We start from the raw sequence: 20022 nt of genomic DNA, 5'->3' as shown, positions 1-20022 counted from the left end.
TCTTCGTCATCACCAGTCAAAAGCTACAAGGGGTGAGTGATTTCTCGTTTGATTCTTAAGATAGAATAAATATTCAATCTATTTTTCACCCATCCGTTCTCCATTGTTCTTTCTAAGCTCTTCAAGCATCGTCCGAGAGCTCGAGATGGATGAATTTCATCAAAAACCGGTTAAATTTCTGTCACTTTCAATCAAATCAGGCAGCAGTCGATGGACGACATAAATATCCGTGGACTTTTTTAAAACTTTATTTCAATTCAAGCGTCAGCTTCAAAATAAATTCAACTCAGCAAAATTTTGCATAAATTCTGTCCGTTTCTGGCGCTAGAATTCCCATTTCCCATATTACATAACCTAGCATAACATGGAACCCAAAAATCACTCTAGTGTTCTACATTTTATGACTTTTGGGTATATGAGAAGCCCCATCCCCATGTGTGTGTAGGTATTCGTATATGTTTGTGGGGGCCGGGTTGTCGATGAAATACTTTTCCTTCCTTGGCTAGGTTCAAACTTCAGCAGCAGTAGGGCAAACATTTTTCAAAACTGGTGCCACATTTTATTGGTGCAATAAATTTGAAACAACTGCGTCGAGGGTCGATTTGTGTCCTTCGCAATTTCTCATCACTGGACCCACACTCACTGGCAGGAATTTGATCTAGGGTGAAGAAAACTTTTGGGAAAAATCGTTGTCGTTTAAAAAAAAAAAAATTAAAATTAGGAATTAAATTTAGGATTGCAATGGAATGCTTATTAGTGAAGAGGATCAACGACGAATTGATCAAAAGTGAAAATTTGATATTCTTGACTTATTCAGTTCAGAGTGTCCTTTTTGATTGCTCATAACAATTTTTCGATCGATAAAACTCACATTTGATACTTTAAGAAGTGAATTCGAATAAAATGCAACACTTTGTTTTGTGAACAACTTTTGAATGCATGGTTGGAAATTGATGAAATTTTCAGTGAAGCTACCTAGTAATGTAATGTGTACGTGTACAAAACTTGGTGACAATCTGTTCAACGATTTTCGAGATAGCGTCAATTTATTTTATTTACATAGTATACCGTCTCACGACATAACTTGACGAACATAATTCCTATAATTCACTCGGTCCATGGCAACCGTTCTCCAATTTCTCGGGCACCCCACGTTCGCCAGATCACGCTCCACTTGGTCTAACCACCTCGCTCGTTGCGCCCCCGCTCGTCTTGTTCCTACCGGATTCGTGGCGAACACCTGTTTTGCAGGACAGTCGTCCCGCCCAGCGTATCCGGCCAGCTTTCACCACCTTCCGGATGCTGGGTTCGCCGTAGAGTCGCGCGAGCTCGTGGTTCATCCTTCGCCTCCACACTCCGTTCTCCTGTACGCGGCCAAAGATGGTTCTTAACACTCGTCGCTCGAACACTCCGAGTGTACGCAGGTCCTCCTCGAGCAATATCCATGTCTCGTGCCCGTAGAGAACAACCGGTCTAATGAGCGTCATATACAGGTTACACTTCGTGCGAGGGCTAAGTCTTCTCGACCGCAGTTGCTTGTGGAGTCCATAGTAGGCACGACTTCCGCTGATAATTCGCCTCCGGATCTCACGGCTGGTGTCATTGTCTGCGGTCACCAGTGAGCCGAGATAGACAAAGTCTTCGACTATCTTGTTATTACTGGACAAGCGGGTTCGGTCGGTCTCGGATCCGCAGGCCAGCATGTACTTCGTCTTGGACGTATTAATCATCAACCCAATCCTTCCTGCTTCGCGTTTCAGTTTGCGGTAGATCTCCTCCACCGCCGCAGATGATCTGCCGACTATATCAATGTCATCGGCAAAGCAGATAAGTTGACTGGATCTGTTGAAAATCGTGCCCCGCATTTCGCCCACCGCTCGTCGAATAACACCTTCTAGCGCCACGTTGAACATCATGCAGGATAGACATCACCTTGTCGAAGCCCCCTGCGCGATTCGAATGAACTCGACAATTCACCCGAGATTCGCACACAGCACTGCGTTCCATCCATCGTCGCCTTGATCAGTCTGGCCAGCTTCCCGGAAAAGCCGTTCTCGTCCATGATTTGAGATTTGATTTGAGATAGCGTCAAATAGGGAAGTTCATTGACAGATTTTTTTTGAGCAGGATCGAGAAAAATCCAGACAAGTCCCAGTGGGAAAACAAAAAACAGCTGGAGATCAGTTATTCGACCAAAATTCACATGGTAAATCGTTTAAGAAGTCCAGGAGGACCCAATTACTAGCTAAAATTTGGATAAAAGTTAAGTTTATTGATTCCATGAAGTGAGAGAAATAGAAATGTACCGAATATTCGGTCGGTCGAATATTCGGCGCCGAATACCGCCAAAAAACCGTTAAGCCGAATATTCGGCTCACCGAATAGTAGAGCTAGGTATTCGGCCGAATAGGCTGAATAGACCGAATATTTATGTTTTTAATTTTTTTTTTCTTCCTCTGACACCAACATGGCCAATACTCGTATGCATCCTGGAAAATGATAAACTTGCGTTCCTCATTTTTCTTTTCAACATAGTATCTGATACATAGAACATGCATTGCAGATACTACTACGGCCAGGCCAACCATGAGATGTAGAACGCAAAAATTACAGGAACAAGGGAGGAATGAAGCGTGGAGCTCCTTACCAAACGCTTCATATGGTTATGATGGATTTGATAATGTTCAGTTTATAAAGTTGAAATCATAATGAAAAACAAAAAAAAAAGGATTGATCTCACCCGAAACTTCCAGAGTTTGACGTCAATACCACAGGTAACCCAACCTTTTTGCAGCCAACAGGATTTGTACGATCTTTTTTCTTGCAGACATTTTGTTTATCACAATCGATATCACTGATAAAGTTTTCAGTTTTTTTCAGTTCTTTCTTTTCTACAATTTTCACTGAACCTCTTGTTCCTTCAAACTGTGATTTTGATTTTTTCCTCCAAAATTTCATGAAGATTCACGATATTGAAAATTTTTGGGAGCGGCTCCAAATATCTATGTTTTAAATTTTTTACAAAAACAGACTTCTGAAATCATTCAACTGATATTGGATAATTTATTAAATATCCAAAAGTAATGTTGAAAAACCATCAAAATCATCAAAAACTTATGGTTTCAGTGAAACATTTTAGATGTATCCGTGTATTTTTCACCGAAGATAGCTTCATACTTTGATTATATGGCATGGTCACATGTTTTTTTTAAACTTTCTGGTTTTACCCGGGTTTATTCAGATTTTTTGATAAATCAAATAAAAAAAAATTAAATATCTCTTTGAAAGTTTTTAAATTTTCTGTTACTAAAAGATTTTTTGGAGTAAATTTATTCATTAAATACGATTTGAAAACTGCTGTTGTAATTTGATGAAAAGTTTAAATTTCAAGAAATTTTATTTCTTTTTCCTCTAGTATGTTTGAGAAAAATACATAGTTTCTGTTCAGATTTTCCCTTTTTTTACTAGTTTTTAAACAAAAATCGTTCAGACCCGGCCGTGTAAATAAGTGTCGTAGAAAGTTTTGTATGGTTAAGGTTAAAGATCATCATTCTTTTTGGCAACTATTTTGATGACATCTATTAAAACATAGACATTCATCTAATTCGATATAAAAAAACGCAAACACCTGTTTTAACATGTTTTGTCCCAGATTTCACTGGAATCCAATCTCGTTTGATATAAGCGTCCTAGAAACGACAAGTTATCTGATGTCCTTTTAGGTAATGGTGACATTTTGAAAATCAAAGAGACCTCTACCTAAAAAAGATCTGATACATCTATTTGGAAATAATCGACTTAAAACATGGGGAAAATTAAGATTGCAGAAATAGAAGATTTCTATTAAAAATGGCAGTAGAAATAGAAGTGTTTTTTTTTGAAAATTCAACAGAATATTCGACCAAATATTCGGCCGAATATTCGGCTGAATATTCGTTTGGCCGAATAGTTGAAAAAGTCACTATTCGATATTCGTCCGTTCACCGAATACCACTATTCGGTACATCTCTAATTTAAGATAATTAAAATGCGCAACTTTTGTTGAAAAAAGTTTACCAAAAGGTGTCGTAAAATGACTGTTTTAGAGCTTCAATAACTACAAATGGAGAGAGTCGAAAATTTTATCGTTGATTGCATTTGAAAGTTTATGCTGAAATCTTTATAATGCAAAAAAAACTGGAGATATATATTTTTTTACTAATGCGTTTAATCGTCGAATAAAATTTGCTTCAAAACTTTCAAAATCTCCATGAAAATGAGGAAAATTTGTACCTTTGCTCTTCAAGAACTCAGAAATTACTGGACCGATTGATGTGAAATTTGGCATGGAGTAGTTTTATGGGTAGGGAATGGTATCTGTGGAGTTTTGAGTCCGACGCACCCAAGGGAGAGAGGGCTCACATTCAAAATAATCGTTAAATACGATAAAAAGCGGTAAAATTAAATCTATTGACAAGTGAATCTCATCAAATATGGTAAAAAAGCATACATTTACATGTTCAGATAATTTAACTTCACAAAGGCCCCTTCCTACTAAGAAATGAAGGGTCCTAATCTATATATATATAAAAATGAATTTCTGTCTGTCTGTCTGTCTGTTCCCTATAGACTCGGAAACTACTGAACAGATTTGAGTGAAGCTTGGCAGGGTGGGGTATTGGAGGCAGGGAAAAGTTCCTATTATGGTCTGAGACCCCTCCCTCTCTCAGGAAGGGGGGGAGGGGCCTCCCGAATAAATGACCATTTTTTGCATAACTCGAAAACCAATCAAGCAAATGGTATCAAATTTGGCATGGGGTGGTATTTGGGAACGAGGAATATTTCCATGAATGCAAGGTACCCCTCCCTTCTCTCAGTGATGTGATATAAAGGGGGGAGGGGGCCTACCTTACAATTTTTCAAATAACGGGAGAAATAATCAAGCTAATGGAACCAAATTTGGCATGGAAGAGGAATGGAATACGAGAAATGGTTCTATGATTATTTTTGGAGATACATGAAGAAAGGGGGAGGGCTAAACCCTTTTTTATTGCATAACTTGAAAACTATTCAAGCAAATGAATCCAAATTTGACTTGGAAGGGTATTTGGGAACGATAAATACTTCTATGAATATTTAGTACCCCTCCCCCCATCCAGTGAGGAGATAGAAAGTGGGGAGGAAGCTTCGTTACAATTCTCAGAATTACTGGAAAACTAATCAAGCAAATTAAACCAAATTTGGCATTGGAAGGTATTTGATTACAATGAATGTTTCTATGATATTTTGAAAACCCTCCGTTCTTCCGGTTGGAAAATCTTAAGGGAGGGGGGTGCTTTCTTACAATTTTTTACGTCACTCGGGAACTTACCCAGCAAATAGAACGAAATTTGGCTTGGGAGGATATTTGAACACAAGGAATGGTACTACTGCCTCCTTCCAGTGGGGTGATAGGAAGGAGAGAGGGTGGCTCTTTGACAATTTTTCGCAAAATTCGAGAACTAATAGAGCTAATGGAAATAATTTTGGCATAGGTAAGCATTTGGAAACGTAAAATAGTTATTCGCTTATTTCAGACTTCTTTCTCCTTCAATTGGGGATACAGTTAGGAAAGACGGAAGCTCACATACGATTGTTTTGCATAAACCAAGAACTTTTCTTACAAATCGAACGATCAACTCCTTCCAGGTAGGGGATAGGTAGGAAAAGGGGCTTTGATACAAGTTTTATAGCATAACTCGAAAACTAATAAAGCAAAGAAACCAATTTTCGAATGAGAGAGTATTCGAACACAAGAAATGTTTTTTTCCTGTGGTTTAGCAACTTTTCCCTCCATTCAGTGGAACGATAAAAAGTGGGAAGAGGGTCTCTCATACACTTTTTTTTAAAATATTTCGATAACTTATCGAAAAAATGGAATCAAATTTGTATGTATGGAGCATATTTGTGTACGGGAAATGTTTCTTCAATGGGTTGAGACACCCTTTTCTTGCCAAAGGGGAGATATGAAGGGGGGAGAGTGTCACCCATTTTTTGAATAACTCGAGAATTTATCGAAAATGGAGCCGTATATGACATGGGATTGTATTTGTATACAAGAAGTGTTTTTCGGATGATTCCTTTCGTTAGGGATAAAGGAATGGGGGAAATGGTCACTCTAACAATTTGTATAACAATTCAAGAACGAATAAGTAAAATAAGTGTCCCGTGACGTTATTTTGTTAACAAAATGTTTCTGTGATAGTTTGAAACCCTCTGCACATTATAAAGGGACAACGAAGATTTCATATACAAAAAAAATTTTTGGCATAAGCTTTAAACTTATGAAGCTAAGAAATCCAGAGTCATAAAAAGGATTAAAACACGGATTAAAAAAAATTAATAAAGATTTCAAAATAAAAAAATGCATTTTCTTTTAGAAAAAAACATTGCAACAATTTTGAATTAAATTTGAAAATTTTGTGCAAATAAATGAAAAGTTAATAACTAAGTACCAAAAATATCAATAACTTCTGGAAGGTGTAGCAAAGCACACCGGGTCAGCTAGTAGAATATAAAGGAAATATGAACTCTTATGAACCACCCTAAAAATTTTCCAGTCAAAATGACCGCTCTTAGTTGTTGTAGAAGTTTGTTGAAGACATTAAATGCATTTAAATTAAAGGGAAGACGTTCATAATTGTTTCCCGCTAAATTTCTTTTCTGATCCACTCTGCAATGTCATTTGAAAGCCGAAAAAGTTGTTTTGACCAATTTTGTTTTTGAGTTTACGATATAGGTACTTAACACACAAATCAAACTCTACTCCTATAATGAACTTCCTTGGAGATGGAATTCTATGCTCTCTGATAAGGCCGGGACAAATTTCAAATCATTTTTTTGTCACTCGGAGTTGCGAACATAGCGAGGAGAAAAGGGGGGGGAGGGGGGGGCAGGTGATAATAAAAAATAATGCAAAAAGCAAATAAATTGGAGTAAGTTGCACGAAAGCTTGACGCAATAAAATTTCATACAATATCATAACACAAAACTTATACATGTATCAAGTTATTTTTTTTTTTTCTCGAGGACTCTATAAAATCAAGAATTTCAAAGGTGAAATAACATCCATCTTCCACAATTTGTTTTTTGGTCTGGTAATCTTTCGGAAATTGGTTTTTTTTTTCAAGTTAACATAAAATACATTAAACTTTATTTATTTTCCCCTTCAGTTTTTCTGGAAATATCGAAGGGGGGTGACATAAGAAGAAATTGATATTTGTTCCAGCCTAACTGGCAGAGAGACTATGATAATAACCTTTTGGTTGCTAACCGACTCAGATGGTTCACTGGGTAAGAAATCTGATAAACAAGTCGAGATGAGATAGTGCAGTGAGTTCGATTCTCTCTCTCTCTATATATTTTTTTTTTTTTTTGGAATAAATTGTCAAATAGGATGAAAATCCCAAAAAATGTTTCTCTTTTCTCGCTTCAATGTAGTGGTCATGCATCATTTTGCTTGGGAGCTCGAGTATTTATATCAGCTTTTTCAATATAGTCTTTGGTACAGTACACTTTTTAGCGCATTCTCGGCACAGAGATTTGTTTAGTAGGCATTGAATTATTGTTATTTCTTCGATAGGTGTAATAGATAGAAACCTAAGATTTCTTCAGGAACTAGTTTCGACTAAGATTTAAAATCAGCAATTTTTTCTTTAGTTGTTCAAATAACATTTACATTTTCATATTTTTGTCCCCTTATGACTGCAGCAGCATTAATAAAAAAAAAAAAAGGTGACGATTTATAGCACAAAACCTGAATACCAGAAAATAGATATTATACCACCTCTTAATTCAATGGATATGACCAAATTGTTTAAAAATAAGCTAAACATTAAGATCTGCAATATATTAAAACGGAAGGAACATAAAGACCCAAAAATCTTAGAAGATGTATTCGAAATGATGCCAAACTAAATATTCGTAACCGTTTTGCCCCGTGGATAACATACCGTAAAACGGGGTAACTTTGATCACCGGGGTAATTTTGACCAACAATAAACTTTTGCACATCATCATCAATAACTCAGTCTAAGGTTTGAATTTTTGAAAACTGTTTTCAACGTTTGAAAGCCTATAAATTGAGTATCAAATAGGCACAATTTGGTTTGTATTTAAAATATTTTTCTGTAAGTAAAAAATCAATTTCAAAATCCTTAAATATCTATGTTTTCTAAGGCGCGGAAACAAACAGCTCGCTTGATGATACCTCAAAGCATTTAGATGCAAACGAGTTGTTGGAAGTGAAAGAACAACTTTTTTCTTTGTATATGTACATTTATAGTGCTATTTTTATAGTCATTTAGTGATAAATTTTTTAATATTTAAAAAATAAGGACATTTTCCTAGAGTGAGCCCGTATTGGAAAAATGGGTAGAAACCGTATCAAATGGTAAACTTTCAAGAAAAAGTGAAAATAGGAATAGTGGGAGGGTCTAGAGGAATGTGTGAAGGTAAAAATTCATTTGTATTTTGTAGCTCAAACTATTTAGCAATTGTTATAATTTTTGCCCCTGAATGTTAGTTATTAGTTATTTTTCCGGTTATAAATATTTTAAAAGAAAATGATTAAAAACAAAGTAAAATTTATAAACAAGCATTTGTTAGTATAATGAAGGTGTTTTGTATTCTTTATGATCAAGAAAACTCGTAAAACCGTCGAAATTTGAGACTGACCAATGTTACCCCATATCATCTGATTCAAAATCGAGAAAAAATCGATTTTTAAATCAAATTTAAAGTAGTCTAATAAATTTCTGCAACCATGTTTTACGTTCATAGGAGACAAGTACTGGTTTTAAAAATATGAAACATGCCACATTCCCCTTAACAGAGAAAATAATCGAAAAATATCGAAAAAAGTGATCAATATTACCCCGGATTACGGTACTTATCATTCTTATATTCTTGGAACAATAAGAAATTTCTGTATGTATTTTTTTTAACATTAAGTGCGCTCACAAATCGATTTTTTAGAATGAATTTCAGCCGTGTTAAGGTTTAATAAGTGTAATTTTCAAAGATCAATCAAATGCCAAAACATTTTTGTTATACTCAAATACAGCATTAAATAGTTGGCATCAAAAAGTGAAAAGAGAAAGTTATTCCCAGGTATCGGCTAAATTCAACACATTTTAATCCCTACCAATTCCCATAAGTCATCATGCTCTACTCACCGACATATAGTCCCGTATCAGTGTTAAGCTGTCTTAATTTTCCTGGTGATCTTCGTGTAATTGACTTTCCACCGTCCACTTTCAGAGTGCCATCTTGGGAGTTCCTGCAAATTACAACAAACGATATCAGTTTTAAACGTAGTTCTCAAATGTTACATTTGTAATGGGATGAATAATGATAATGTGACTCAAGAAACCAAATTAAAAATAATCTCTAAACAGATGTCTGAGAAAAAATATATCAATGTGAATTTGGAAAACGAGTGTGGAAAAAACTTTCCTCATCATTTCTACCCGTTACTTTGGAACAAAATTTATTCATTAATGAAATAACATATGCCTCATTATCTTTATGGAAGTAATGTATCCCAGCTCTTCTCAGAAATTGCAGTGAGATCTTACTACTGGCGAAGCTCGTGAATATTTTCCATTTTTACTTGGAAACACTTCGGACCGAGCAGCTTCCGTTCCTTCCGCAAGCAAGTACCTAGGACAATCTTCCAAGGACACGGCGATATTCCCCGGTTATGAATAACTGACTGACTGGGGGCATCTCACACACAAAAAAAATCATTCCAACAACACCATCGCCAACGACGGATGAGTCGTGTGAATGGCGTCGAAAGAGGTTTGGCAGAAACACATTTTCTTTCTGATTATTTTTATGATAATTTTACTCCTCTCGAGTGCAAATTCTTTTTTCCACCAGCTCGCTGGATTTGCACCCGGGCAGGTTGAAGACGACATCTCTGCGCGCCGCCATGCTAGAATGCACGGAATTTCCGCCCCGTGGACAGTCTCGAGAATTTCTAATGAGTGGCAGGTGGAGGAAAAGGGGGAAAAGTTCTTCGCATCATCCGCTTGGCGACCGGAAGGATTTCCATTTGGCAGGTGCAAAGAATTGTGAAGTGCTCTCATAGCATATATTTAATTAAAATTATATGAAAAACTCCTATTCAGAAGGTTCCTGAAGATAAACATCTTTTGAGGAAGATAATGCTTACAGCCACGACTTGCGGAAACTTTAATGCGTTTAGCTTGGGAAGAATTTAATCAATCCGAGGAAAATAAATTCGAAACAAATTTCTAAACCCCAAGGAAACTAACCCAGTGACTTTTAGTGTTATGCGGGCAAATGATAGCTACCAGCAAAGGAAAAAACCAAAAAACAAGGACAAAGCCAGAGGAAAAAGGCATTTTTCCCGTGAACCATGGATGATACCGGATATAAAATGGAAATGTTTATGTTGGCATCCTTCCTAGCTGAAGCTCCTGGCTTCTGACTCTGACTTACCTGAGAGCCCGCACTCGATGCCAGAGGCCGTCGCTGACTTTTGTGGCGTTGTATTTAATGTTGATCTCACCGGAGCCGAGGTTGTACCGTAGATGCAGGTAGCTGTGGATGATTTGTTAGAAGAAAAAAAAATGAAAACGAGAAAATGAGCACGACATGATCATTCTTTAAAGGTTTTAAAGCTAGGGGAAAAATTCTTTAAAAATGGTATCAGTTTTTGAGAGATACTTTCTTGTTGGTAGCAGCCTTCGTAAGCTGATTCATCACCAGAGGGTTCCCCCGATTATATGGTTTTTCTCCTATTGCGTTTAACGAAACTATTTGCAAACGATATTAAATATATAAATTATACTTGTACTTGTTGAAAAATGTCTATTTTAAAATAAACCGACCTGTGGGCGTTTTTGAGTTTAAATTTTTTTTTAAAGTTACTGCTAGTAAAGTTAGTCATAATTTTGTGTAACCAACATCTATCCATTTATGAGCACTTAATGGTCGCTTCTAGGAAACCCAGATCAAATGATCCTGGATACCTTAAAACGTTAGTCATCCAAAATATCGCTATATACTAGAAAGTAGTAAGCTAACTCATTTTAACCACAAGCATGATTTTTTGAGGCATCGGTAGCAATTTTTCAAACATTTTGAAATAAAAGTTAGAGCATGCCCATACGAAGGACTCTTCCATGAGGGAGTTTCCGAAATTCAAATTCAACGATTAGATTTTTGCTTTCAAAATATCTAAAATTCTATTTGGTTGAAAACTTCATTAACAATTGGAAAAGGTACTCAAACTGAAAACTTCTATAACTTTAATTGTAGAATTCAAAATAACTTGAAATCTTGCGGAAAGTTGATAATTGATTTTTACTTTTATTTATAAATGTTGTGTTTTTGTTTTAAAGTTTTTTTCAAAAAAAAAACGCCGAAATTTCTAAAATGGTTTTTAAATATTTGCAAAAGTTATTCGAAAAACAAAAGCTGATTGAAAAAATTGCATATGAAGATCCAGGGCATCCATCAAAATTACCTTTTAAATTCTATGCACCTGGAAGGATGTTAAATTTGTGGCCTTGTGTAATTTATCAAAAAGTTTTTGAATTTGGAACAACAAGAAACACAAAATAAAATTGGGTTGAAATTGGTTTGATGAAGGATATTTTTAATCAGTAAATTTTTTGGAAAATGAAAATCTTTAGTAATAAAGCAGAGGATACTTGGTTTAAGATTTTGATTCGCTAAATCTGATGACCATCGTGTTGATGTATAAAATTAGTATTCGATGAAATAATTATGAATTCAAAATGGTTGGTTCGAAACTCTGAACTTGATTGGTTACATTTCTGAATAAAATCCCATTATAAAGGCGAAGTAGAGTTTTTGTATGTCATGTTTAGAGTTTAAACACAAAAGGTTGATTGAATTGAACTGAATTGCAGTCATAATTTACAATTAAAAACTAGTTTCAATTCGTGAACGGAATATATGTTTGTAATTTCATTAAATATTATGTCTCAAAAGCCTAGGGTGATTTAAAACTAATTTCGGTGAGAAAATTTTATAACTTTCTTGTTAACACTTATCGAACACCTTTTGAGATCAAGTTAATTCTCTTTATTACTTCATTTTAGTTTAAAACTTTGTTTAAAAAGCATCTGCCATGCAGATAACGTCAAACATAAAATCAATAGAACGTGTTGAATTTTATTTTAAAAATAATGTAAAGTTCTTGACTACAAAAAATATTATTGATAATTTAATTAATAATTAAGTTTACAACATTTATCAAAAACCGTGAACTTAATTGACTGACCTCTATTTTTAATTTGAAATCGGACGCTGAATCCGAAAATGAAATTCAAAAAAATCTCATAAGAACAGTTTGTGAGTTATGCTCCAATTAAGAGATTTTCTAAAAATTAAAAAAATACCCCTTACTCGGATTCAAATATCTCGGATATGTATTTGAAATTTTTTTTTCCAAATGAAAGGTAAATTAAGTTGCTATCGATAATCTGAACATTATTTTTGCTAATAATCAACAATATTGTTGATATTAGTGACTTTGTGATAAACCGAATTATAAAACACATATTTTTTTAAGAGTAAATTTTGCTTCATCAAAAGTTTTAGACTCGAAGGTAACATTTAAAAAGTCTGATTTTTGTTGGCCTTAAGAATAATTTCAAAACAAAGAATTGAAGTGCTTATTTATCACAATCAGTTGAGAATTTAAGAAGTTATGGTTACTTTACCAAAGCAGTTTTTTTTTGCACTTTTTAATAATATAACGAACCGCGGTGTACTTATCATAGTAAAGGAAGAATTAAACATCGTAAATCTCACTTGCCTTAACTCAAAAATTAATATAAGATAACCAGAAGGTCACATGCCAAATTTCAGAATGATATGACTATGAGGAGGGGTTGCTTGAGTCTCAAGCGTGAATAAAATTTTAAAGTATTTTGTTCGAGAGAAGCAAAAAATATTGGTTTTTATTGATAACTTTTTTTGTTATTGTCTGATTGTTTTATATGAATAAATTTCTTAAAGCCTGGATTGAGATAAATATTTCACTCGAAGACTGCAACTCGGGTCTAACACTTTCAAAAAATCGATTTTTTTATTTTTTATTTTCTTATTGTAAAACATTTCAAGAATGTTGTTTCAAATTTTCAAGTCAATTGTAGCAAAACTGTAGAAATTATAGGCCTTTATCTCCTCCTATCTAATACTGCATGAATTCTAGAGCAGAAACTTCAAACGCGTTTTTCTCGAAAGCACATTTTTAAAGTCCGTGGACATCGTCATTTGAAAACTACTTATCCGATTCTTTTCAAATTTGGAACATATTTTCTACACATAAAATACCAGACCCCAAAGTTTTTCTTTTTTTTTTACTTTGGGGAGATTTTACAGATAAAAAATGGTGGATTTTTTCGTGAAAAATCGTAGTCAAACAGTCATAAAAATTTTATAAAATTTTTTTAAGTTAAATAAAAACGTTGGGGTCCAGAAAAACATCTATTAAAAATATTTTGCTCTGATTTTTTGACTTCAGATGATTCTCTGCTGAGATACAGTGTTCACCGCAAATCCTGTTTTCTAAAAGGCATCCTCGAAAGTGCTCCGTCACCGGCTCATTTTTCAATATATATCTACAAAAAAATTACTAAATGTTCTTTTAACAATGCTTTGTATGATGCAAAAAATTTGAATACATTTGTTTGAACGATAGCTCTAGAAAAAAACCGTGAAAATGGTGTTTTTCACCCGTTAGACCCTACCCTCCCTCACCCCTCTTAATTTAGTTAAAAAAATGCTGTTAACTTGTGTAATAATGATTTGAATCCTATGAAATTAAAAAAAAAAATAAATAAAGATATCTCAAAAATAAGAATTTTATTTTATATTTGTGATTTCTGCTGGTTTGTGTTTCTTTCTGAATCTGAATGAATGTAAAATTGTGATCCTGAACCCAGAATCAAAATTATGGATTAAGGATTCAAATGACAGGCGATCGTAGTGCCTGTCGTTTTAAACCTTTATGAAATCCTCTCATTGATATTTTAATCTTGATACAGTTGGGTACAGTTTTTTGAACCTGAGTTCAAAATCTGAATTCCGAATTTAAAAATGATTTTAAATCTAAGTTCTAGTTAATAATTCTTACTTATTTTGAGCCAAAAAGCGAAGTTTGGATAAGAATTTTAACCTGAAATCTCTTATTTGAATTCAGAATTTTGGGCTTTACATGTGAATTCTTTCGTCAGTTATTTATTCGAAATTAAACTTGTGAATCTGACTGAAAACTGCGAATGATGAAACTGTTTCAGATTTTTCAAACATGGATCACCAATATAAAATTTTCTTTAGTTGCGCGATCTTTGGAAAAAGTCCACTTTCAAAAGGTTTGATTTTAAATAAATTCTGGGTACAAAAATTTTCATAAAATTTATACATTTAAATTTTTTTTTTAATTTTTTTTGTTCAATTATACTACACGTAAAAAATGAAATATGAACCAAATTAGTACTAATATGTAAAGCAAGCAAGCTATTTCCAAGAAAAAAAATTTTTTGGTCCGAAAATTTTGTATTCAACTGATCAAAATGTGTACCAAGCGTAAAATATTTTTGATACCAATGCCATCAAAAGATGCGGATTCTTGTGCACTTAAACTTTGCTGAACAGAACATGCTGTTTATATTATCGTGTGGAGAGCTATTAACGGTTTAATCCTTAATAAAAATCACAATTTAGGATATTTTGAATTTAATTTATCAAATTTGTCTTAACCTTCCTAGGCCGTTCGGGTCAATATGACCCGAAGCAAACTTTAAAATCGTCATAACTCTTTTGAAAAAAATCGGAAAAATATGAAATTTGGAACATATTACTAAAACCACGGGATACATAACCTGTAGAAAAAGCAACTTCCTGTGACCACCGGAAATGCCACAACTGGCAAGCCGAAAAAAAAAGTTACACAAAAGCCGTTCGGGTCAATATGACCCGAGAGTTTGCGCGCGTTCCCCTGATGATATATGTTAACCGATTTTGATGATTTTACATTCATTAGTTAGGAAATTTATTCTAGTTTCTGAATGTATAAAATTTCACTTGATGTAACTTATCCGAACGTCTGGATTCTGCTCCGAATGGAAAAAAAAAACCCGAAAATAATGTCTTCTCAAAATTCCCATATCTTCTCATTGCTTTGACATATTGAAATTATCTAATAAGTTTTGAAATTGTGAAAAATAAATCTTTTTAAACATATAGAAAAATTTATGGTCGTATGGAATTTTCGGTCGCTAGCGTGGAATTTCTGAAAAAAAAGCTTCTTTTTAAGGACTTTTGCTTTGCAGTGTTGTATCTCATTCTTAACTGAACTGATTTCCAAAATTCAAATTTTAGTTTTATTTGGATAACATGATATTCATTTTCACTGAATACACTTAGTATCTCAAATATTACTGTTGTTCGTAATACCACAATGAAAACAAGAAAAAAATCGTGATTTTCGAACCCGTCTGTTATGATGCGCACATTTCTCATTTTGTTATCGTGATTTCTTAAAATTTTTCATCAAACCTGCCCATTTTTTATATACCCAATGATAGATTTTAATCTCTACAATCGATTGATATGCTGTTTATGTGGTTTTTCAAAAATTTGTAGCAACGTTTTCCGAATTTACTAAAAGATATCGGAATTCGTCCAGATTTTCAAAAGTTTTTTAGCAAGCAAGCACAACCCCCCGGGAGAGCGTAAATCGAACAAAATCCATGGCTCTCCCAGTCGTGCTCTCGAAATCTGCCGTCCTATGGCAGACTGAAGGAATCGCCAGCATGGTTACTTAGGGTGGTTTGTGCTGATACGTATGAATATTTTTACGTACCTAATTCATAGCTAAGTCATTGTCTTCATCATTTTGATTGTTTTTCAGCTTTTCAAAGTTACAGAGACCTAGTTCAGAATTTATTTTATATTTAATGCATAGTGTGGTTTCAAAACGACACTTAATTTACATTATTCCGGAAGCGCGTGGATATTGTTATATGAAAAACAATCACAACCAATATTACAACGATTTGAATCTTTAAGTTTATAATACTATAAATATCGAGTTCTAATTTACATGTGAAATATGAGACAAAATGTGCATAAAAGTAATTTAAATCATAATTTGAACTCTTCGTGGTGTTATGAGAATTAAAAGAAGCTTTGAATGAATTAGTAATTGTCATATCAATTTAAAAAAAGTCGTGTTTAAAAAGGTTAAGACATTATGTTCCAGAAAATTGTCATCGACATCTTTTGTTTCAGTGATATTTTTTTAAATAGACATTCTTCATTTACATAAGTGTGATTTTTATGATTTTACTCATGTTTTCTTCAAAAAGATTCATAGTTTTAACTTATTATCAGGATTAAAAAAAAACTCCAAATAAATTATAAATAATTTATGATTAAAACTTCAGAAATAGTTTTATGGATTCATAATGCTGTGCTTCGAATTGTGAGATCTAAACTAGTTTTTCGGATTTTATTATTTTAATTTTTGAATTTCCAAATATGAATTTTGCAATTCAAATTAACATTTTTCTAAGAGTTCAGAATTGGAATTTATAATAAATAAATAAGTAATTGAAAACGAAGACAAAAGAATTGCTTATTCTTAATTTCAAATTCATAACCCAACAAAAATCAGAATTCAAATTTAAATTTGATAGTTTCGATTTTAGTATCATAAATATGAAACATACAATTTTGTAGTACGAGTTTTCAATCGTGAGTTTGTTTTATTTTTTAAATTAGGGTTTAAAAAAGAATTAAAAATTGTGGACTTTTTATTCAAAATTCACCATTGGAAGCTTAGTATTGTGAACAATTTCGATTTGAGAGTTTTGATTTCAGAAAAAATGAATTGTGAACATAGAAAAATGAATCATGGATATTGAATTATTTATTCTAAAATTTTATTCTTCATTCGGATTTGAAGTTCAGATTTGTAATCTGAAATATAAACAGCAAATATTATTTTAATACGTATTGTTTTGAAATAATTCAAAAATTAACATCGAAATCATTCACACTTGTGTAAAAGTCTTATGTATGTATGTAAATTTTATGTTACAAATAAAAATCAAAGAAGATGCCACCGAAATTATTTTGCCAAATGAGAATTCTGAAAACATTTCTGAACTAGGTCTCTGTAACTTTGCAAAGCTGAAAAACAATCAAAATGATGAAGACAATGACTTAGCTATGAATTAGGTACGTAAAAATATTCATACGTATCAGCACAAACCACCCTACGTAACCATGCGGGCGATTCCTTCAGTCTGCCATAGGACGGCAGATTTCGAGAGCACGACTGGGAGAGCCATGGATTTTGTTCGATTTACGCTCTCCCGGGGGGTTGTGCTTGCTTGCTACAAAACTTTTGAAAATCTAGACGAATTCCGATATCTTTTAGTAAATTCGGAAAACGTTGCTACAAATTTTTGAAAAACCACATAAACAGCATATCAATCGATTGTAGAGATTAAAATCTATCATTGGGTATATAAAAAATGGGCAGGTTTGATGAAAAATTTTAAGAAATCACGATAACAAAATGAGAAATGTGCGCATCCTAACAGACGGGTTCGAAAATCACGATTTTTTTCTTGTTTTCATTCTCGTATTACGAATAACAGTAATATTTGAGATACTAAGTGTATTAAATGAAAATGAATATCATATTATCAAAATAAAACTAAAATTTAAATTTTGAAAATCGGTCCAATTATGAATGAGATACAGCGCTGCTAAGAAAAAATGTTACCTCTTTTGAAAAGTGAGAATTTTTTTTTCCGGTTATTCCAAGATCGCGACCAAAACTCCCATGGGACCCTAACATTTTTATATATGTTTAAAAAGATTTATTTTTCACAATTTCAAAACATATAAAAAAATTTTTTTACACCAACACCTATACTGCAGATATAAGAATTTTTAAATGATGTCTTTTTTCTGTTCAAAGCGTTCTATAGGTCATCTGCTAAGTCAAATCGATTTAAATTTTATATATTTAAAATCTTGAATAAATTACCTAAACAATGAATCTAAATTCATAAATATCGGTCAAGATATGTGACCAGTGGAACGAAATCAATTTACTAGTCAAAATCACGAAAATAATTTGTTCAAATTTTGCGAACGGCCTAGGAAGGTTAATAAATAGCTACTTTAAAATCAAAATACTTGCAAAAAAGACTTGGATGGTTTAAGGGAATCATCAGAAGGCCATATGTCAAATTTGAGCGGAATCGGACAACAGGAAAGGGTTGCACTTAATCTCAAGTGTGATGGGAATTCTGAGACATAGTGTTCTAAAGAAGTACACAAAACTGGTTTTTCATCATACATTTTTAATAAAAATCACAATTAAGGATATTATAAATTTAATTTATTAAATTTGTCTTAATAAATAGCTACTTTAAAATCAAAATACTTGCAAAAACAGACTTGGATAGTTTAAGGAAGTCATCAGAAGGACATATGTCAAATTTTAGTGGAATCGGAAAATTTGTAAACGACAATTTGTAACCAAAATACAATCTTTGAACAGCCAGAACTTTGTTGTTTTAAGTCCAATCGAGTTGCAGGTCTTCAGGTGAAATGTTAGTCTTAATTGAAGTTTTAATAAAATCTGCATAATCAAGCAATCGATTGATAAAGAAAAAATATATGATGGAAAACCAGTTTTTTATGCTTCTTTAGAACATTATGATAGACGAACCAGCCCGAGGCTGAAAGTCTCTATAATAAAAAAAAAAAAAGAACACCTTGTCTCAGAATCCAGAATTCCACAATCATTCAGACGATGACATTTTTATGGAAAATTAACATTCATTGTGTTCTTTCAAAGGCATAAGTGCAATAATATTGTCAAAAATGATGTATTGGAGTTATTTTTTCATGCATTTTTTTAATTTTTTTTTAAAAGATTCCCACTTAAAAATCAATCAAGAATATAGCAAGTCAGTCACCTGATGTTGATTTTTTTTTCTCATGTGGCAAACATGAAATTGTAGGATAAAAATACACGAAAAGGCGACCAATTAAGTTTTTACACTTAAAAAACAGTAATTCTGATAAAAAGTTTCATAAGATTTAAAAACATTTGTTAATAGGATTCTCAAATGGGTAAACTTTTTCGGTCGGTGTGATCGAACAACGCCTCATTGAATGACAGGGATGAATACCACCCTTAAAAAGTCAGCCCATTTTGAATCCTTATAACTTCTTCATCTTAACTTTAATCGTAATGCAGTCTTCGGGTGAAATATGTGACTTAATTTGGATTTAAAGAAAAACCGTATTCGAATGAAATCAGCGGAAGGGAACCAAAGTGATTGATGAAAAACTGTTTTTTGATGGTTCTACCGAACAAAATGTCTTAAATTTCCGTACAAACTTCAGGCTCGTTGAGCGTCCTCTTCCCGTGATATGATTGTATCCATATTTGGCATGAGATCTTGCACTAGGTCTAGAATTAATTTTAACCTGCAACGCATAACTCTCTTAAACGTTGGGTCATTTGGGTCACTCTAATACACAGGTTTTCGAGAAAAAAAAGTTGTTTATGCATAAAAAAATTGATTTTTTCAGCACAAGTCGTAAAAGTAACGCCGAACGCTGTAGAAAAGGGGTTTTGCAACGAGTTATTCACACAATTTTATGCAAGTTCGAAAAATTCCCTTGAAAATTTATTGACTAACCAACAAGAAACGCATATCACTAAATAAGAACATTTGGACGACCATGCCAACGACTGAAAGTTTATGATCATGTATGTCGTGGAATGTACTGTTCGAAAATGTTTCAGTGCTTGAAAGTAGCACTTTTCGATACTGTTTTCATCTAGAATTGAGCAGGAAAAGTTCACGGAAGTTTGTCACCTTTCAATACCATCTTTCGATGGTATAAAACCTACTCACTCTTCTAATATATTTTTTTTAGGAAAGAATTAGTGATTTC

General features: G+C 33.3%; 1 protein-coding gene across 2 annotated transcripts in view; it reads right to left on the bottom strand.

The window, feature by feature from the left end:
• LOC129757038 (pikachurin) overlaps nt 1-20022 on the bottom strand; it is an 865561-nt gene that overhangs the window by 20337 nt on the left and 825202 nt on the right. For both annotated transcript variants that reach the window (XM_055754138.1, XM_055754139.1), the window contains 2 exons: nt 10489-10590; nt 9195-9298 (listed from right to left, as the gene is read on the bottom strand). In XM_055754138.1, coding sequence (XP_055610113.1) covers nt 9195-9298; nt 10489-10590 — 206 coding nt within the window. The remainder of the gene's footprint in view (nt 1-9194; nt 9299-10488; nt 10591-20022) is intronic.

The sequence above is a fragment of the Uranotaenia lowii genome, chromosome 3, assembly GCF_029784155.1.
Source record: "Uranotaenia lowii strain MFRU-FL chromosome 3, ASM2978415v1, whole genome shotgun sequence".
In the NCBI taxonomy this organism is placed as follows: Eukaryota; Metazoa; Arthropoda; class Insecta; order Diptera; family Culicidae; genus Uranotaenia; species Uranotaenia lowii.
Note: the sequence above shows the minus strand (reverse complement) of the source record. Positions and strands in the feature narration are given on the sequence as shown.